A 14,767-nucleotide genomic window follows, 5' to 3' on the forward strand; every position below is an offset into this window, starting at 1 on the left:
ACAGCTGCGAGAGGTGTAATAGCTGCGAGAGGTACTGAGCAAAGGGTGATGAACACTTCTGAACTGCTGACTTTTCAGTTTTTGAATTTTTAGTTTTTCAATTTTCCCTGTTCTTTATGCTCTACTGTGAAAAAAGAGCATGTGACTCACAAACAAAAATTCTCAGTTAAATTGAGCAAAATCCCTGGGTGTAACACTCATTTATTTGCAAAAGGTTTGGGAGCTGAAAACATTTTCAAGGCACTGCACTTCAATCATTTGGTTCTTGAAATAACTTGCACACTCCTAATCATTGGTATTTAGTCATTCTATTACCATTTGGATCACTTTGCGCTAAAATTTATTTTTTGGTGTAATTATGTTCTTTCCTGGAAAAATTGTATACAATTCTTGTTTATTTTTTGTTTTTCTTGTGAAGGCTGCTGATCTGATGGTATGCGCCTGGGATACTACTGCAAGGAAGCTTTTCATTGGACCTCTAAATACCTGCTCTTGTGCATCTGACAATAAACTTGACTCAGCTGTATCCACGCTCCTTAAAACTTTTCAACAATTTTGTTTTTTAAATATAGTTATAATGATTTGATGTGGGATACACTCTGGCCTAGAAAGTAAAAAGACACAGAAGAATCAGGACCAGGAGCAGCATTTTCCCCGCCAAATAATAAGACTGATTTTAAGACATAGGAGTAGAATTAGGCTATTTGGCCCATTGAGTCTGCTCCACCATTACATCATGGCTGGTTTATTATCCCTCTCAATACTATTCTCCTGCCTTCTCCCCGTAAACTTTATCCCCTTACTAATCAAGAACCTGGCAACCTCCACTTTAAATATACCCAATGGCTTGTCCCCCACAGCCATCTGTGACAATGAATTCCACAGATTCACCACCTTCTGGCTAAATAAATTCTCCTCATCAAGCCGTCTTTGTATTCTGAGGTGTGCCTTCTGTTCCTGGACCCCCAACCTTAGGACACATCCTGTCCACATCTCTTTTATCTTGGTCTTTCAATATTCAATAGGTTTGTTTGATAAGATCTTGATTAATCCAGTCATGTGCCTAAGATCACCTTCCTGTTCTCTTCACATACCCTGACTTGAGAATCTTTGATGACCCTTAGTACACAACTCTCCCCATTTACATTTGCTTATTCAGGAGAAGGCCTTACCTGTATTGTAATGCTTTGTGCAGTATCGTAAATCTTTCTCTTCTTTTAGGAGAAACTGTGGCAAGGTGAGTCCTTCGGCAACCTGCACTGGCCCGTTCTCTTGCCATTCAAAGATCAGATCATTCATTGTGTAACCAACTAAAGGAGGATAGAGGGAGATTTTAGAGAGAGCAAGTCTAGAATCAGTGCATATCAAGTCTATGCCAGCTCCTCTTAAAGCAATCCTGTCGGTCTCATTCCCCAACACTTACTCTGTCGACCTGAAAATTACTGTCTCTGAATCACTTAATTACCAGCATGGCAGAGTAGTGGTTAGTACATTGCATAACAATGCCAGCTTTCACCGTTTGATTCCCGCTGCTGCCTGTAAGGAGTTTGTATGTTCTCCCCATGACCATGTGGATATCCTCTAGGTGCTCCAGTTTCCACCCACATTCCAAAGATGTACAGTTAGCGCTAGTGAGTTGTGGGCAAGCCATTTTGGTGCTGGAAGCATGGCAACATTTGCCGGCTGCCCAACACAATCCTTGCTGATTTGATTTGACACAAATGACACATTTCACTGTAGGTTTCTACGTATATATGACAAATAAAGCCAATCTTTTCCTTTGCATTTCTCTTTGACAAAGAAGAAGGACATATTGGTTCATCAAGACTGCTTCTTATCACAGAGCAATCCCATTTCCCACTGATCTTCCCCATTACCTCTTCTCCTCAAGTTTCCATCATATTCCACCACAGACCAGGGGCAATTAATGTAACAACATTTATGTCTCTGGGATGTGGAAGGGCACCAGAGGACTTGGACATGGGAAGAATGTCAAAGTTCAAAATAGATTTATTATCAAAGAATGTACATGTCACCCTGAAAATCATTTTCTTGCAGGCACTCAAAGTATAATTAATTTAGCCAATATAATTTTAGGCATTGGAAGAAGAGTTCATCATCATGTCGGCTCCAGAATATGTTGAGGTGCAGGCATAGAGATACAAAGCTGATCACTTTATCCTCAAAGGGGAACATTGATTGAAGATTATACAATTATGCGAGCCATTGATGAATTAGAGAGCTGGTATCTTTCTCGCAGGGTCAAAATGTCCAGTACTAGAGGGCATACATTCAAGGTGAGAGTGGGTAAGGTCAAAGGAGATGCGTGAGACAAGATTTTTACACAGAGAATGGTGTGGCCTGGGATGTACTGCCAGAGACGGTAGCAGAGGAAAATACGATAGAAGCATTTAAGGGGTTCTTAGGTACATGAATGAGTAGAAAATGGAGGGATATTAACATTATGTGAGCAGAATTAGCTAATTAGTTTAGTTAAGCATTTAATCAGTAGTTTGGCACAACATTGCGGACAGAGGAGACTGCTCCTACACCACACATTTTGAAAGTGTGGTGGAGGCAGCAATCCTATTGGTATTGGTTTATTATTGACCCATGTACTAAGATACAGCGTAAAGCTTGTCTTACATACTGTTCATCAGATCAAATCATAGTGCATTGAGATAGAACACGATTAAACAATTTCCATTTAAATTAATAAACGTATAGACAAGGACTGACGGTTAGCAGTATCACAGCTAATTAAGCTGGGGTGGCTGGTTCACAGCTCCAGGGATCATTGTTCAATCCTAACAGTGTTACTTGTGTGGACTTTGCATGTTCTCCCTGTGACCCATGTGGCTTTTTTCACGGGATTCTGATTTCCACCCACGTCCCAATGACTTGTGGTTTTTTAGGTTAATTGGCCACTGTAAAATTTGACCTTGATGTGTTGGTGAGTAGGGAAGGTGGGGGTTGAGGGAACCTGCAGAGAATGAGGGAGGATTAGTGCAAGTGGGTGCTTGGTGGTTGGCACAGACTCAGTGCGCTCGAAGGACTGTCTCTTAATGCAGAGGGCCTGGGAACCAGAACTAAGGGGGAGTGAACTGAGCAAGAAAGCAATTTCTTTACACAGAGGTCAGTGAGTACCAGGCATGAACTGTCAGAGCATATGGTTGAGGCAGGCTCAATTGCAATATTCAAGAAACATTTGGATAGGTGCATGGAGGGGAGGGCTTGGAGGGTTACGGGCCAAACACAGGAAACTAGGACTAACATGGAGGATGCTATGGAGAGTATGGACCAGATGGGTTGAAGGGCCTGGTACCATACAATATTACTCTATTGGAGAAAATGGACTTCATGCCAATTACTTTCACTGATGCTTGGCACAGCAAATCTGAATGTGATGAACATTTCTCTGCACATCTGATGTGTTTACTAATATGAATTGGCATAATTTTAAGGTGCTTGGAGAAAAGTATAGGGGCGGGGCATCAGAGGTAAGTTTTTTATACCGAGACTGGTGGGTGCATTGAATTGGCCTGCCAGAGGTGGTGGAATCAGTAGTTGGGGCATTAGGTAATCTCTTAGATTGGTACATGATGAGTGAAAAATGGAGGCTTATGTAGCAGGGAAGGGTTAAATTGATCATAGAGAAGGTTATAAAGCTGGCATAACATCATGGGCCGAAGAACCTGTACTGTGCTGTGTGTTCTATGTTTGGTATTCTGTGAACAATTGAGGTGGACGGGAATTTCAGAGATCCAGGTGAAACAGATTCTTTAAAAATAAATATAATTGGATCAAAAAGACCAAAAATCAAAGCTTTAAAATGCTCACTAAGTAATTGTGCTGGCCTCCAGTAGATTTAAAGGCTGACTGATAAAGTTAACAAAAAATCAGAATATGTAAAGCTGGAAAAGAACACAGCTCGCGGACAATAGGCCTGGAGGATTGTTGAATTTAATTTAGGAGAATGATAGAAATACAGAGAAATTGAACAACAGTATTTTGGCTGTATACATTGATCGATGTAAAATAAAGAACAAGCAGACTCTCTGTAAAAACAAACAACAAACTGATCAGTAAGTACTGCAGGGTAGTTGAACTGTCACATCAGTACTTGACAAAACTTTAATGAGGCAAGTGTGTGAGGCTTCTCCAATCTGTGGACAGAGTGTCTAAGCTATAAAATGAGGTTTAATGACTGTGAATGTCTGAGAAAGCATGCTTAAAGGAAGGAATGGGTCATGAAGATCAGTCAGAGTAGGCCAGTGCCTCCTGGATGAAGCAAGGAAGGTTGGCAATGGAAAGGAATTCAGTAGCACTGACTAAGGTTGATAAGGGTCTGACAATGAACAGTGACACACTGGTTCATCTGAACCCAGTGCCTCTCTACCCCGTGACATGGATTCAGACTTAGTGAAAAGCAACATCAAGATCAAGATCCAAATCTATTTGTCACATACACATTGAAACACTTCATAACGTTTACAACCAACACACCCGAGGGTGTGCAGGGGGCAGCCCTCGTGTGTAGCTCTACATTATGGCAACAATGTAACGTGCCCACAATCCTTGGCACAACAACACAACAAGCAACAAAGCAACAACAGCAAAGACAAGCGTCTCCCACATACGCACATACACAGTTCTTTAAACCTAGGACAGGCCTCCAGTGGACATGGACTCCTCCATATGCTGGAGTTATCTGCCAGCTTCTGCTGTTTGTGACAAAATTGGCTATTTATGATGTCTGATGAAGTGCAGCGTTACTGCAGCTTTTCCCTTTCTATGGGAGCTGTCTTATTGAGTGATCATTTCCAAAGTCATAGTCAAAATCAACGTACATAGTCAGAGGCTTTTTCCCAGGGCTAAAATGGTTGCCACAAGAGAACTCAGGTTTAAGGTGCTGGGGGGTAGGTACAGAGGAGATGTCAAAGGTAAGTTTTTTATTCAGAGAGTTGTGAGTGTGTGGAATGGGCTGCCAGCAACGGTGGTGGAGGCAGATACAATAGGGTCTTTTAAGAAACTTTTGGATAGGTATATGGAGATTAGGAAAATAGAGGGCTATAGGTAAGCCTAGTAATTTCTAAGGCAGGGACATGCTCGGCACAACTTCGAGAGCCGAAGGGCCTGTATTGTGCTGTAGGTTTTCTATGTTTCTACATTTATCATCAAAGTATGTACACAACATGCAACCTTGAGATTTGTCTCCTTACAGGCAGCTACAAAAGATCATTGGGGTCTCTCTTCCCGCCATCAAGGACATCTACACTACACGTTGCATCCGCAAAGGAAACAGCATTATGAAGGACCCCACGCACCCCTCATACAATCTCTTCTCCCTCCTGCCTTCTGGGAAAAGGCTCCGAAGCATCCAGGCTCTCACGACCAGACTATGTAACAGTTTCTTCCCCCAAGCTATCAGACTCCTCAATACCCGAAGCCTGGACTGACACCTTACTGCCCTATTGTCCTGTTTATTATTTATTGTAAATGCCTGCACTGTTTTTGTGCACTTTATCCAGTCCAGTGTAGGTCTGTAGTCTAGTGTAGCTTTCTCTGTGTTGTTTTTTTTTACGTAGTTCAGTCTAGTTTTTGTACTGTGTCATGTAACACCATGGTCCTGAAAAACGTTGTCTCATTTTTACTATGCACAGTACCAGCAGTTATGGTCGAAATGACAATAAAAGTGACTTGACTTGATGATATGATCTCCACAGAGCCCTGATCTTAACATCATCGAGGCTGTCTGGGATTACCTGGAGAGACAGAAGCAAGCGAGACAACCAAAGTCTACAGAAGAACTGTGGCAAGTTCTTCAGGATGTTTGGAACAACTTACCAGCCGGTTTTCTTATAGAACTGCATGGTGGTGTACCTAAAACAGCTGATGCAGTTTTAAAAACAAAGGGTGGTTTCACCAAATATTGATCTAACTTAGTTTTTTTTTACTGTTTACTGCTCTCTATATTATTTGTTTTGATAGTTAGAAAATGTTACTTCATTACTTCTGAAAGTTTCTTCACTTTACAGATCTCTTTTTACATGTGCCTTAGACTTTTACACTCTACATTACTTGAGACACAAGCAACTGCAGATGCTGGAATCTGGAGTAACACACAATCTGCTAGGGGAACTCAATGGATCGAGAAGCAGCAGTGGGAAGGAAATGGGTGGTCAATGTTCTGGGTCAAAAACCACCATCCAGACGGAAAGGGTAAAGGGGAGGTAGCATATAAGGAGGTGAGAGGAAGGGGTGGAGCAAGACATCTCAGACAAGAGGTGTATCCAGGTGAGGAGAGGTGATTGGCCGATGGATTAGCGAAGAGCATAGGTAGTGACAGAAACAGGGAAGTGATAGGTGGAGGCAACAAAGTTCAAAGTTTAAAGTTGAAAGTAAATTTATTATCCAAAATACATATGTTACCATATGCTTCCCTGAAAGTCATTTTCTTGCAGACATTCACAGGAAATAAATACAATAGAATTTTATGAAAAACTACACATAAACCGACAAAGACTGACAACCAATATGGAAAAGAAGACAAACTGTGCAAATAAAAAAATTCTGAGAACATGAGCTGTAAAGAATCCTTGAAAGTGAATCTGTAGGTTATAGTACCAGTTCAGAGCAGTGGTGAATATGTTATCCACGCTGGTTCACTAACTTAATGGTTGTAGACTCATAGCTGTCCCTGAGCCTGGTGAAGTGGGACCTAGGCTTCTGTACCTCTTGCCCTAAGCTAATGGCAAGAACAGAGCACGACTGGATGGTGGGGGTCTTTGATGGTGGATGCTGATTTCTTGAGGTTTTGCTCAATGTAAACACACTCAAAGGTGGGTAGGGCTGGGCTGTATCCACCACTGGGCTGCAGATGATGGAATTTGATAGGAAAGGAAGATGGATCTGGTAGCAAGGGATGGGAAATTTTTTAATTTTAGGTTTTTATTTTAGACTTACGAATCTCCTCCGTATCCTCCAAAATGGCAATGGATATAAATAAAAGGCTTTTCTTGGTACAAGGCACATTCAGAGTGCACAATCCCAGGGTCTTCATGTTGTCTGAATATTTAACTTAATTTATTTTAATTTAATTTAAAGATACAGCACAGTAACAAGCCCTTCTGGCTCAATGAGTCTGTGCTGCCCAATTACAACCATGTGACCAATTATTTCATTTCATTTTTCAATCTTTTTATTGATTTTCAAATAAAGAATATACAAATCAGAGGAGGAGTTTGGCAAACAGATAATACAAAAGACATATAAACAACAATAAAAAACAGAAAGTATATATTGTCAAGATCAGATAAGTAAAATGTTACGCTGTTATATATATTGTTATGTATATATGTACTATTATACAATATAGTAAAAAAAACTGTAACTCCTCATAGCAATCATAAAAAAAAGATTGGAAATTTTATTTGATAAAGGGAAAAAAAACCCACTAACTAAACTAAAACAAAACAAAAGGAGAAAAGAAAAGAAAGAAAAAGAAAGATTGGGCAGTCCAATTGAGGATAAAATTAGAAAAAAGAGAAAGAGATAAAAAAACATCCTTTCAGTCATCTCCGAACCTTCACAGATAAGGATTTTCCCAAAAGAGAATAAAGAAAAATAAATAAATTAATTAATTAAATCATGTGAAAATATTGAATAATGGGTCACCAGACTTGTTCAAAATTAAAGGATGTATCAAATATCCGGCTTCTAATTTTCTCCAAGCTTAGACATGACATAATGGAGGAGAGCCAATAAAAGACAGTAGATGAGTTAGAATCTTTCCAGTATAGCAAGATAACTCTCCTAGCCAGTAAAGTTGAAAAGGCTATCACATGTTGAGCGGAAGCAAACACTTTGCTTGCTTCCTCTGGAATAATCCCAAAAATTGCTGTAAGTGAATTGGGTTGAACATCCACATCTATAACTTTAGATAATATTCCAAACACATCCCTCCAAAAATTGTTTGCTTACACATGACCAAAACACAAGAGTTAGAGTAGCCACCTCTGTGTTACGTCTGTCACAAATAGGGCTTATATTAGGAAAAATATGCGCCAATTTATCTTTGGACATATAGGCCCTGTGTACTATCTTAAACTGAATTAAGGTATGGTGTGCACAGATAGATGAATTATTGACTAGATAATAAATTTTACTCCATTGATTATCTGAAAGTGAATATTGAAGTTCTACTTCCCAGATGCGTTGAACCCTATCATTAGGCGACATGTGAGCATTCATTAACTGTTTATAAATGATAGCTATTAATCATTTTTGAAAAGGTTTAAGCTGAAAAATAACATAAGCCAAATTTAAAGAGCAGGTCAAGGGATAATTCGGTAAAAAATCACGTAAAAAATTCCTAACCTGTAAGTATCTGAAAAAATGTGTATTAGAGATATCATATTTATCCATTAACTGCAAAAAGGACATTAAACAGTCCTGTAAAAACAGATCTAAAAAAGTTTTTATTCCCTTAATTTTCCATGTTAAAAAAGCCTCATCCAAAGTTGATGGTTTAAAAAAGAAATTAGAATAAATATTACTAGAAAGTAGAACATGTGACCAATTAACCCACTAACCTGTACATCTTTGGAACGTGGGAGGAAAGTGACAGAAATTCATGGAGTCATGAGGAGAACATGCAGACAGTGGCATAAATCCAACTCCAGTCACTGCTGCTGTACAGCAATTAGCTAACTGCTACACTACCCTTAAACAAAATGCTTTTTCGCCCATTTAACCTGTCCGCATCAAAACCATTCAATTACCAGGTACAACTCATTAACAAAAAATAATGTGTACTTGAGCAATTGAAGGCAATTGAAATTGACATAATGCTTGTTTGCGATTGAGGAACCAAGGCAAAGGAGGCAGAGAACAAGTAGAGGACATGACCAAGGTTAAGAGGAGTGGAAGAGATAACAGTAATTAGATCCGCAGTCTACAAATTAATCACTGCAATTTTAGCATATGAAAGCCTAGCATTTTTGAATGCAGTTAGGCCGTAGCTTTTAATCTAGTTAAAATAAAGCCTTTATCCTTCAATTTAAAAATTCTACACACGGCCCCATGGCAAGAGAGCATTAAACATTCAGAGCAGCCACTGATAGCCGGGAGACATGGCTTAATAACGGCCAGACTTCAGTTTGAGTTTTGATGCAATTCCCTTTCCCGTCAAAGAACTAAAGTGCTCCCTGCCAGGGGTCTCAAATGAACTTGAGCATCGTTCCCGCAGAAAGCACTCAGTCAGCCTGAAGTTCTAAAATGAGGGGAGAGAGGGGAGGCGAGGAGAACACTGGGAAGGCACGCTTTTAATTACAGGTAAGACTACAGGAAATCAGTTGTGAGAAAACAAAGGGGAGTTTGACTGATTTTCTACACTTCACATTTCAGATCTACCCGTGAGTACATATACATTAACTTTTCAGCTACTGTTCTGACCGCTGTTTGGCTATTCTCCCTCTCTTCTCATTACTGCCACTGGGCTCCTGGACCGATGCGGGTGGCTTCACTCGCCTTGTGCTGAACTGACTCCGCAGCTCATGATCTCAGTGTTACTCGTTCACTTCTTTTTGCACAATTTGTCCTCTTGAACTTTGGATATTTGTCGGTCTTTGCTATGTGCCATTTTACATGGATTCTATTGTACTTTCCTTGTTTTCCTTTGTATGTCTGCAAGAAAATGAATCTCCAGGTTGTAAATGGTATACATGGAATGGTTGTTGTCCATCGTGTCCAACAATGACAGGAAACCTGTACGGGAGAGTTTTTAAAGTGGAAAAGCCATTGCACAGGGGCAGTTCCACTCTCTCCACCCCAGAAGTCCGGGTCCATTGGTACAAACAAGCATCACAAACTTGGGGAATCCTTTCTTGCAGTAGATGACCACGACGTCTTCTGTGCCTTGTCATGTCCTTCACTCTCCACTGCCTTCCTGGCCATTGTATCTCACTGCAAATCGTATCTGCCCAGTCTGCTGAGGCTGACTTTGCATGCTGGGACAGACATGTCCCTATTTTAGAGGTTTATAAATTCCGAATTATAAGAGGGCCATAGGTTGGGTGAATGGTCACAGTCCCTTTTCCAGGGTAGGGGAATCTAAAACTAAAGGGCATGGGCTTAAGGTGAGAGGGAAAAGATTTAAAATGGACCTAAGAGGAAAATTTCTTACACAGAATACCGTGGGTTTATGGAACAAGCTGCCAGAGGAGGTGGTCAAGGCAGGTACAATCACAGTGTTTAATAAAGCATTTGGAGAGGCACATGCAGAGAAAAGGATTGGGGGTGTTTGGGATAAATGCTGGAAACTGGGGATTAATGTAGATAGGGATCTCAGTCAGCAAGGACTTTGGGCTGAAAGGCCTGTTTTGGTGCTGTACATCACTATGACTCTGGATTAGGAATTCCCAGCCTTTTTTATGCCATGGACCCTTACAAGTAACCCCTAGATTCTAAGTGTTAATGACAGTGACTTCAAATAGCACTTCCTCTCAGCAACCATGTACAAAAGATCTGCATTCCAGTGGTGAGATGAGAATAATTGCCCTCAACATTAAAGTTGCAGTTAATCAGTTGTGGCATCGAAGGATCCCAGTGACATGGAAGTCACTGAACTGATGGTCAGGGAAAGCTACATATCTAACACAAGATCATGCGGTTGTTCTTGATAGTCATCAATTACTTTATCTTAACCTTCCTCAGTGACTTCTTCCCATCAGATGTGAAGTGCTTGCTGATGATTGTACAATGTTTCATTCCATCCACAACGCCTCAAAAATGAAACAGTGTGTGTCTGGACACAACAGTAAATTGATCCCCTTCGGGCCGAGACTGAGAAATACTTATGTCACACAGATGCCAGGAAATAACCCTCATCAACAAGATTCATCCAAGGCCTTGATATTCAATGGTATTAATAACATTAAGTCCACTAATCACTGTATGTGGACAGTGTGGGCTTCATCAGTGACCAAGGTATTAATGGACTGATCACATTAATGTGCATTATAAGAGCAGGTATCAGACTAAAGATATACTTAAGAATGATTTTTTGACACCTACGAGGTACCTGCCTATTGAAATACTCACAGTCTTCCTAGTTGAGTGTAACTGCAATTGCCATTGAAAAATTTCTCCCATCCAGAAAGAAGCAGCTTGCATGATCTGGTTCCAGTTCGTTTCAGAGAATCTGTTCTAGGTCCAGCATGTAAAGGCCATTATGAAGAAAGTAGTGGAGCACCTCTTCTTTCTTAGAAATTTGCAAAGATAAGGCATGTCATCTAAAACTTTGACAGACTTCTATAGATGAGTGATGGAGAGTATATTCACCGATTGCATCATGAACTGTTATGGAAACACCGGTGCCCTTGAACAGGAAAGCCTGCAGAAAGTAGTAAACACAGCCCAGTCCATCATTGAGCAGCAAAAAAAAGAGCATGGCCTGGGTAGTGAGGGTCCCTGATGATGGATGCTGCAAAAACACTCCATATAGATGTATTTAATGGTGGTGAGGGTTTTACCAGGACTCACACCGACAGGTTCAGGAACAGTTATTACCCCTCAACCATCATGCTCTTGAACCAGATGGTCACTCAACCCCATTTACCCCATCATTGAAATGCTACCACAACTTATGAACTCACTTAAGCTCTCTGGTGCAGAAGGCGAATGCAAAGTTGGCATTCGTTTCTAGAGGTATAGAATGTAAGAGCAGTGTGGTGATGTTGAAGCTCTATAAGGCAATCGTGAGACCACACTTGGAGTATTGTGTGCAGTTTCAGGCTCCTTAGTTTAGAAAGGATATATTGATATCGGAGAGAAGATTCATAAGAATGATTCCAGCACTGAAAGAGTTACCGTAAGAGGGACGTCTGGCAGCTCTTGGGTTGTATTCCCTGGAGTTTAGGAAAATGAGAGGAGATCTCATAGAAACATTCTGAATGTTAAAAGGCCTAAACAGATTAGATATGACACAGTTATTTCCATGGTAGGGGAATCTAGGACAAGAGGACACGACTTCAGGATTGATGAATGTCCATTTAGAACAGAGATGCGCAGAAGTTACTTCAGTCCGAAAGTGGTAAATCTGTGGAATTTGTTGCCACAAGTGGCTGTGGAGACCAAGTCATTGGGTGCATTTAAGGCACAGATAGATAGGTTCTTGATTAGCCAGGGCATTAAAGGGTATGGGGAGAAGGCAGGGGAGTGGGATTGACTGGAAGAATTGGATCAGCCAATGATTGATTGATGGAACAGAGTCAATGGGCCGAATGGCCTACTTCTGCTCCTATATCTTATGGTCTTATCTTGTTGGGGACGGTCTTTCAGTAATTCTATTGTGTTTCTTGTATTTACCATAAATGCCTGCAAGAGAATTAATCTCAGAGTTGAGTGTAGTAATGTACAGTGTATGACAAAAATTTACTTTGAACATTGTAGTTTGAACTTTAAACATGCATTCCTTCTGCCACAACCATACAGTGGTTCTGTTGCGAACCATTTCCATATTACATTGTGATTACTTAACTGTACAATTTAGATCAAAGTAAAATTTACTATCAGAGTACGTCTTCTTCTTCTTCGTTTGTCCATTGGAATCTGATGATAACGTCCGCTCCTTTAACGGTGAGATCTTTGATGACTATACAGTCCTATCCTGGACCCACAAGCTCTATTGCAGGTGAGACATGTATATGTGTTAGTGGTGGTAGTGATGGCAACCATAGTTGCATTTCTCCTGGCTCGCTTCTGCTGTCTTCTGGTTGTTCTTTCTATCTCCAGAGTACAAACCCTACACAGCTGTCGCCAAGTGTTACGGTTAGCAGCGACATCCTCCAGGTCCTCAGGTCTGATCTTGCACTTCCTTAAAGCATTCTTCATCTGATCCTTATAGCGCTTCTTCGGCCCTCCAGCTGAGCGTCGACCATGATGTAGATGGCCGTATAACACTCTGCGGGGTAGCCGACATGGGGGCATCCTTATCACGTGCCCCAGCCACTGCAACGGACGCTGGGTGATCATGGCCTCAATACTTCTGCAGTTGGTCTTTACAAGTATTTCAGTGTGAGGCACCCGCTCATGCCAAGTAATTCCCAGGATGCGCTGAAGGCAGCTTATGTGGAAGCACTCCAAGGACTTGATGTGATGACTGTAGGTTACCCAAGCTTCACAGTTATAAAGGAGGGTGGTGACAGAGACCACTTGGTATACGGTGACCTATGTGGAGGGACGAAGGCTCCTGTTCTGAAAGTCTCTACGCCGAAGTCTCCCAAAGGCAGCTGATGCCTGTTTAACGCAGCTCTGGATGTTGTTGTCAATGCCGCTATCCTCAGAGAGAATGCTCCCCAGGTATTTGAAAGATGGCACCACTGACAGCTTTTCATCACCAACAGTGAAGGCAGGTAGGGTGGGTGGGACACTGGTACTCCACTGGCAAACCACTTCTGTCGTGGTGGTATTGACAGTCAGCCCCACCCTGCTGTACACTCTCACCGCCACAGCAAGGACAGTCTGAAGATCCTCCGGAGTATGGGCCACAAGAGCACAATCATCTGCATACTGCAGCTCCAGGACCCACTCTGTATGGAGTTTGGTGGTGGCATGGAGCCTCCTGACGTCAAAGAGGTTGCCATCTAATCTGACGTCCATTGCCACACCGCTGCTGTCCTCAATCTCGCTGTGGAGAAGCTTGGTAACACACAAGAGGAAGATGTTAAAGAGCACTGGCACTAGCACACACCCCTGCCTCACCCCTGTGTGTACAAGGAAGGGCTCGGACTCTTGTCCTCCTATGGTCACCCGAGCAGTCATCCCATCATGGAACTGGTGGACGAGGTTAACAAATTTATTGGGACAGCTAAATCTAAGGAAGACATCCCATAAGAGCTTTCTTTGCACGGTGTCAAATGCTTTGGAGAGGTCGACAAAGGCCATAAACAGGTCTTTATGTTGCTCGGCACTTTTCCTGAAGCTGTCAGGCTGTGAAGATCATATCGATCGTGCTCCTGTTCTTCCTAAATCCACACTGCGATTCAGGCAGCATTGACTCGGTGATGTTGCTGATGAGCCTCTGAAGCATCACCTTAGCCAGGACCTTTCCAGCAACAGAAAGGAGTGATACGCCCCTACTATTGCCGCAGATGTCCTTGTCACCCTTGTTCTTATAAATGACAACGATGTTTGCATTTCTCCATTGCTGTGGGATCTTCTCATCAGTCCAGGCCTTGGTGATGTACGGGTAGAGGGGACATACATGTCACCAACATACAACCCTGAGATTGTTTTTCTGTGGGCATACTTAGCAAATCTATAGAACAATGACTATAAACTGTAAACAAACTGTGCAAATGCAGATTAGCAATAAATAACAGGCATGAAATATAAAGATAAACAAGTCTTTAAACTAGTATAGTTACCCCCTTTGTTCAAGAGTCTGTTAGTTGAGGAGTAGTAGCTGTTCCTGAACTTGATGGTGTGAGTACCTTCGACCTGATGGCAGCAGTGGGAAAAGAGCATGGCCTGGGTGGTGAGGATCTTTGATGATGGATGCTGCTTTTCTATGGCAATGTTTCATGTAGATGCACTCAGTGGTTGAGCAGGTCTCACCCATGATGTACTGGGCTGAATTAACTACATTTTGCAGGATTTTTTGTTCAAAGGCATTGGTGTTCCCATCCCAGGCCGTAAAGCAGCCAGTCAGCACACTTTCCATCACATAGCTTTAGAAGTTTGCCTAGGTTTTTGATGACATGCC

At 41.6% G+C, this 14,767-nt stretch overlaps 1 protein-coding gene across 3 annotated transcripts in view; it reads right to left on the bottom strand.

Annotated features, from left to right (window-relative positions):
* Positions 1 to 14,767, bottom strand: part of glra3 (glycine receptor, alpha 3) — a 241,766-nt gene that overhangs the window by 53,927 nt on the left and 173,072 nt on the right. For all 3 annotated transcript variants that reach the window (XM_073048025.1, XM_073048024.1, XM_073048026.1), the window contains exon 6: positions 1,173 to 1,310. In XM_073048025.1, the coding sequence (XP_072904126.1) occupies positions 1,173 to 1,310 (138 nt within the window). The remainder of the gene's footprint in view (positions 1 to 1,172; positions 1,311 to 14,767) is intronic.

The sequence above is a fragment of the Hemitrygon akajei genome, chromosome 6, assembly GCF_048418815.1.
Source record: "Hemitrygon akajei chromosome 6, sHemAka1.3, whole genome shotgun sequence".
Taxonomy (NCBI): Eukaryota; Metazoa; Chordata; class Chondrichthyes; order Myliobatiformes; family Dasyatidae; genus Hemitrygon; species Hemitrygon akajei.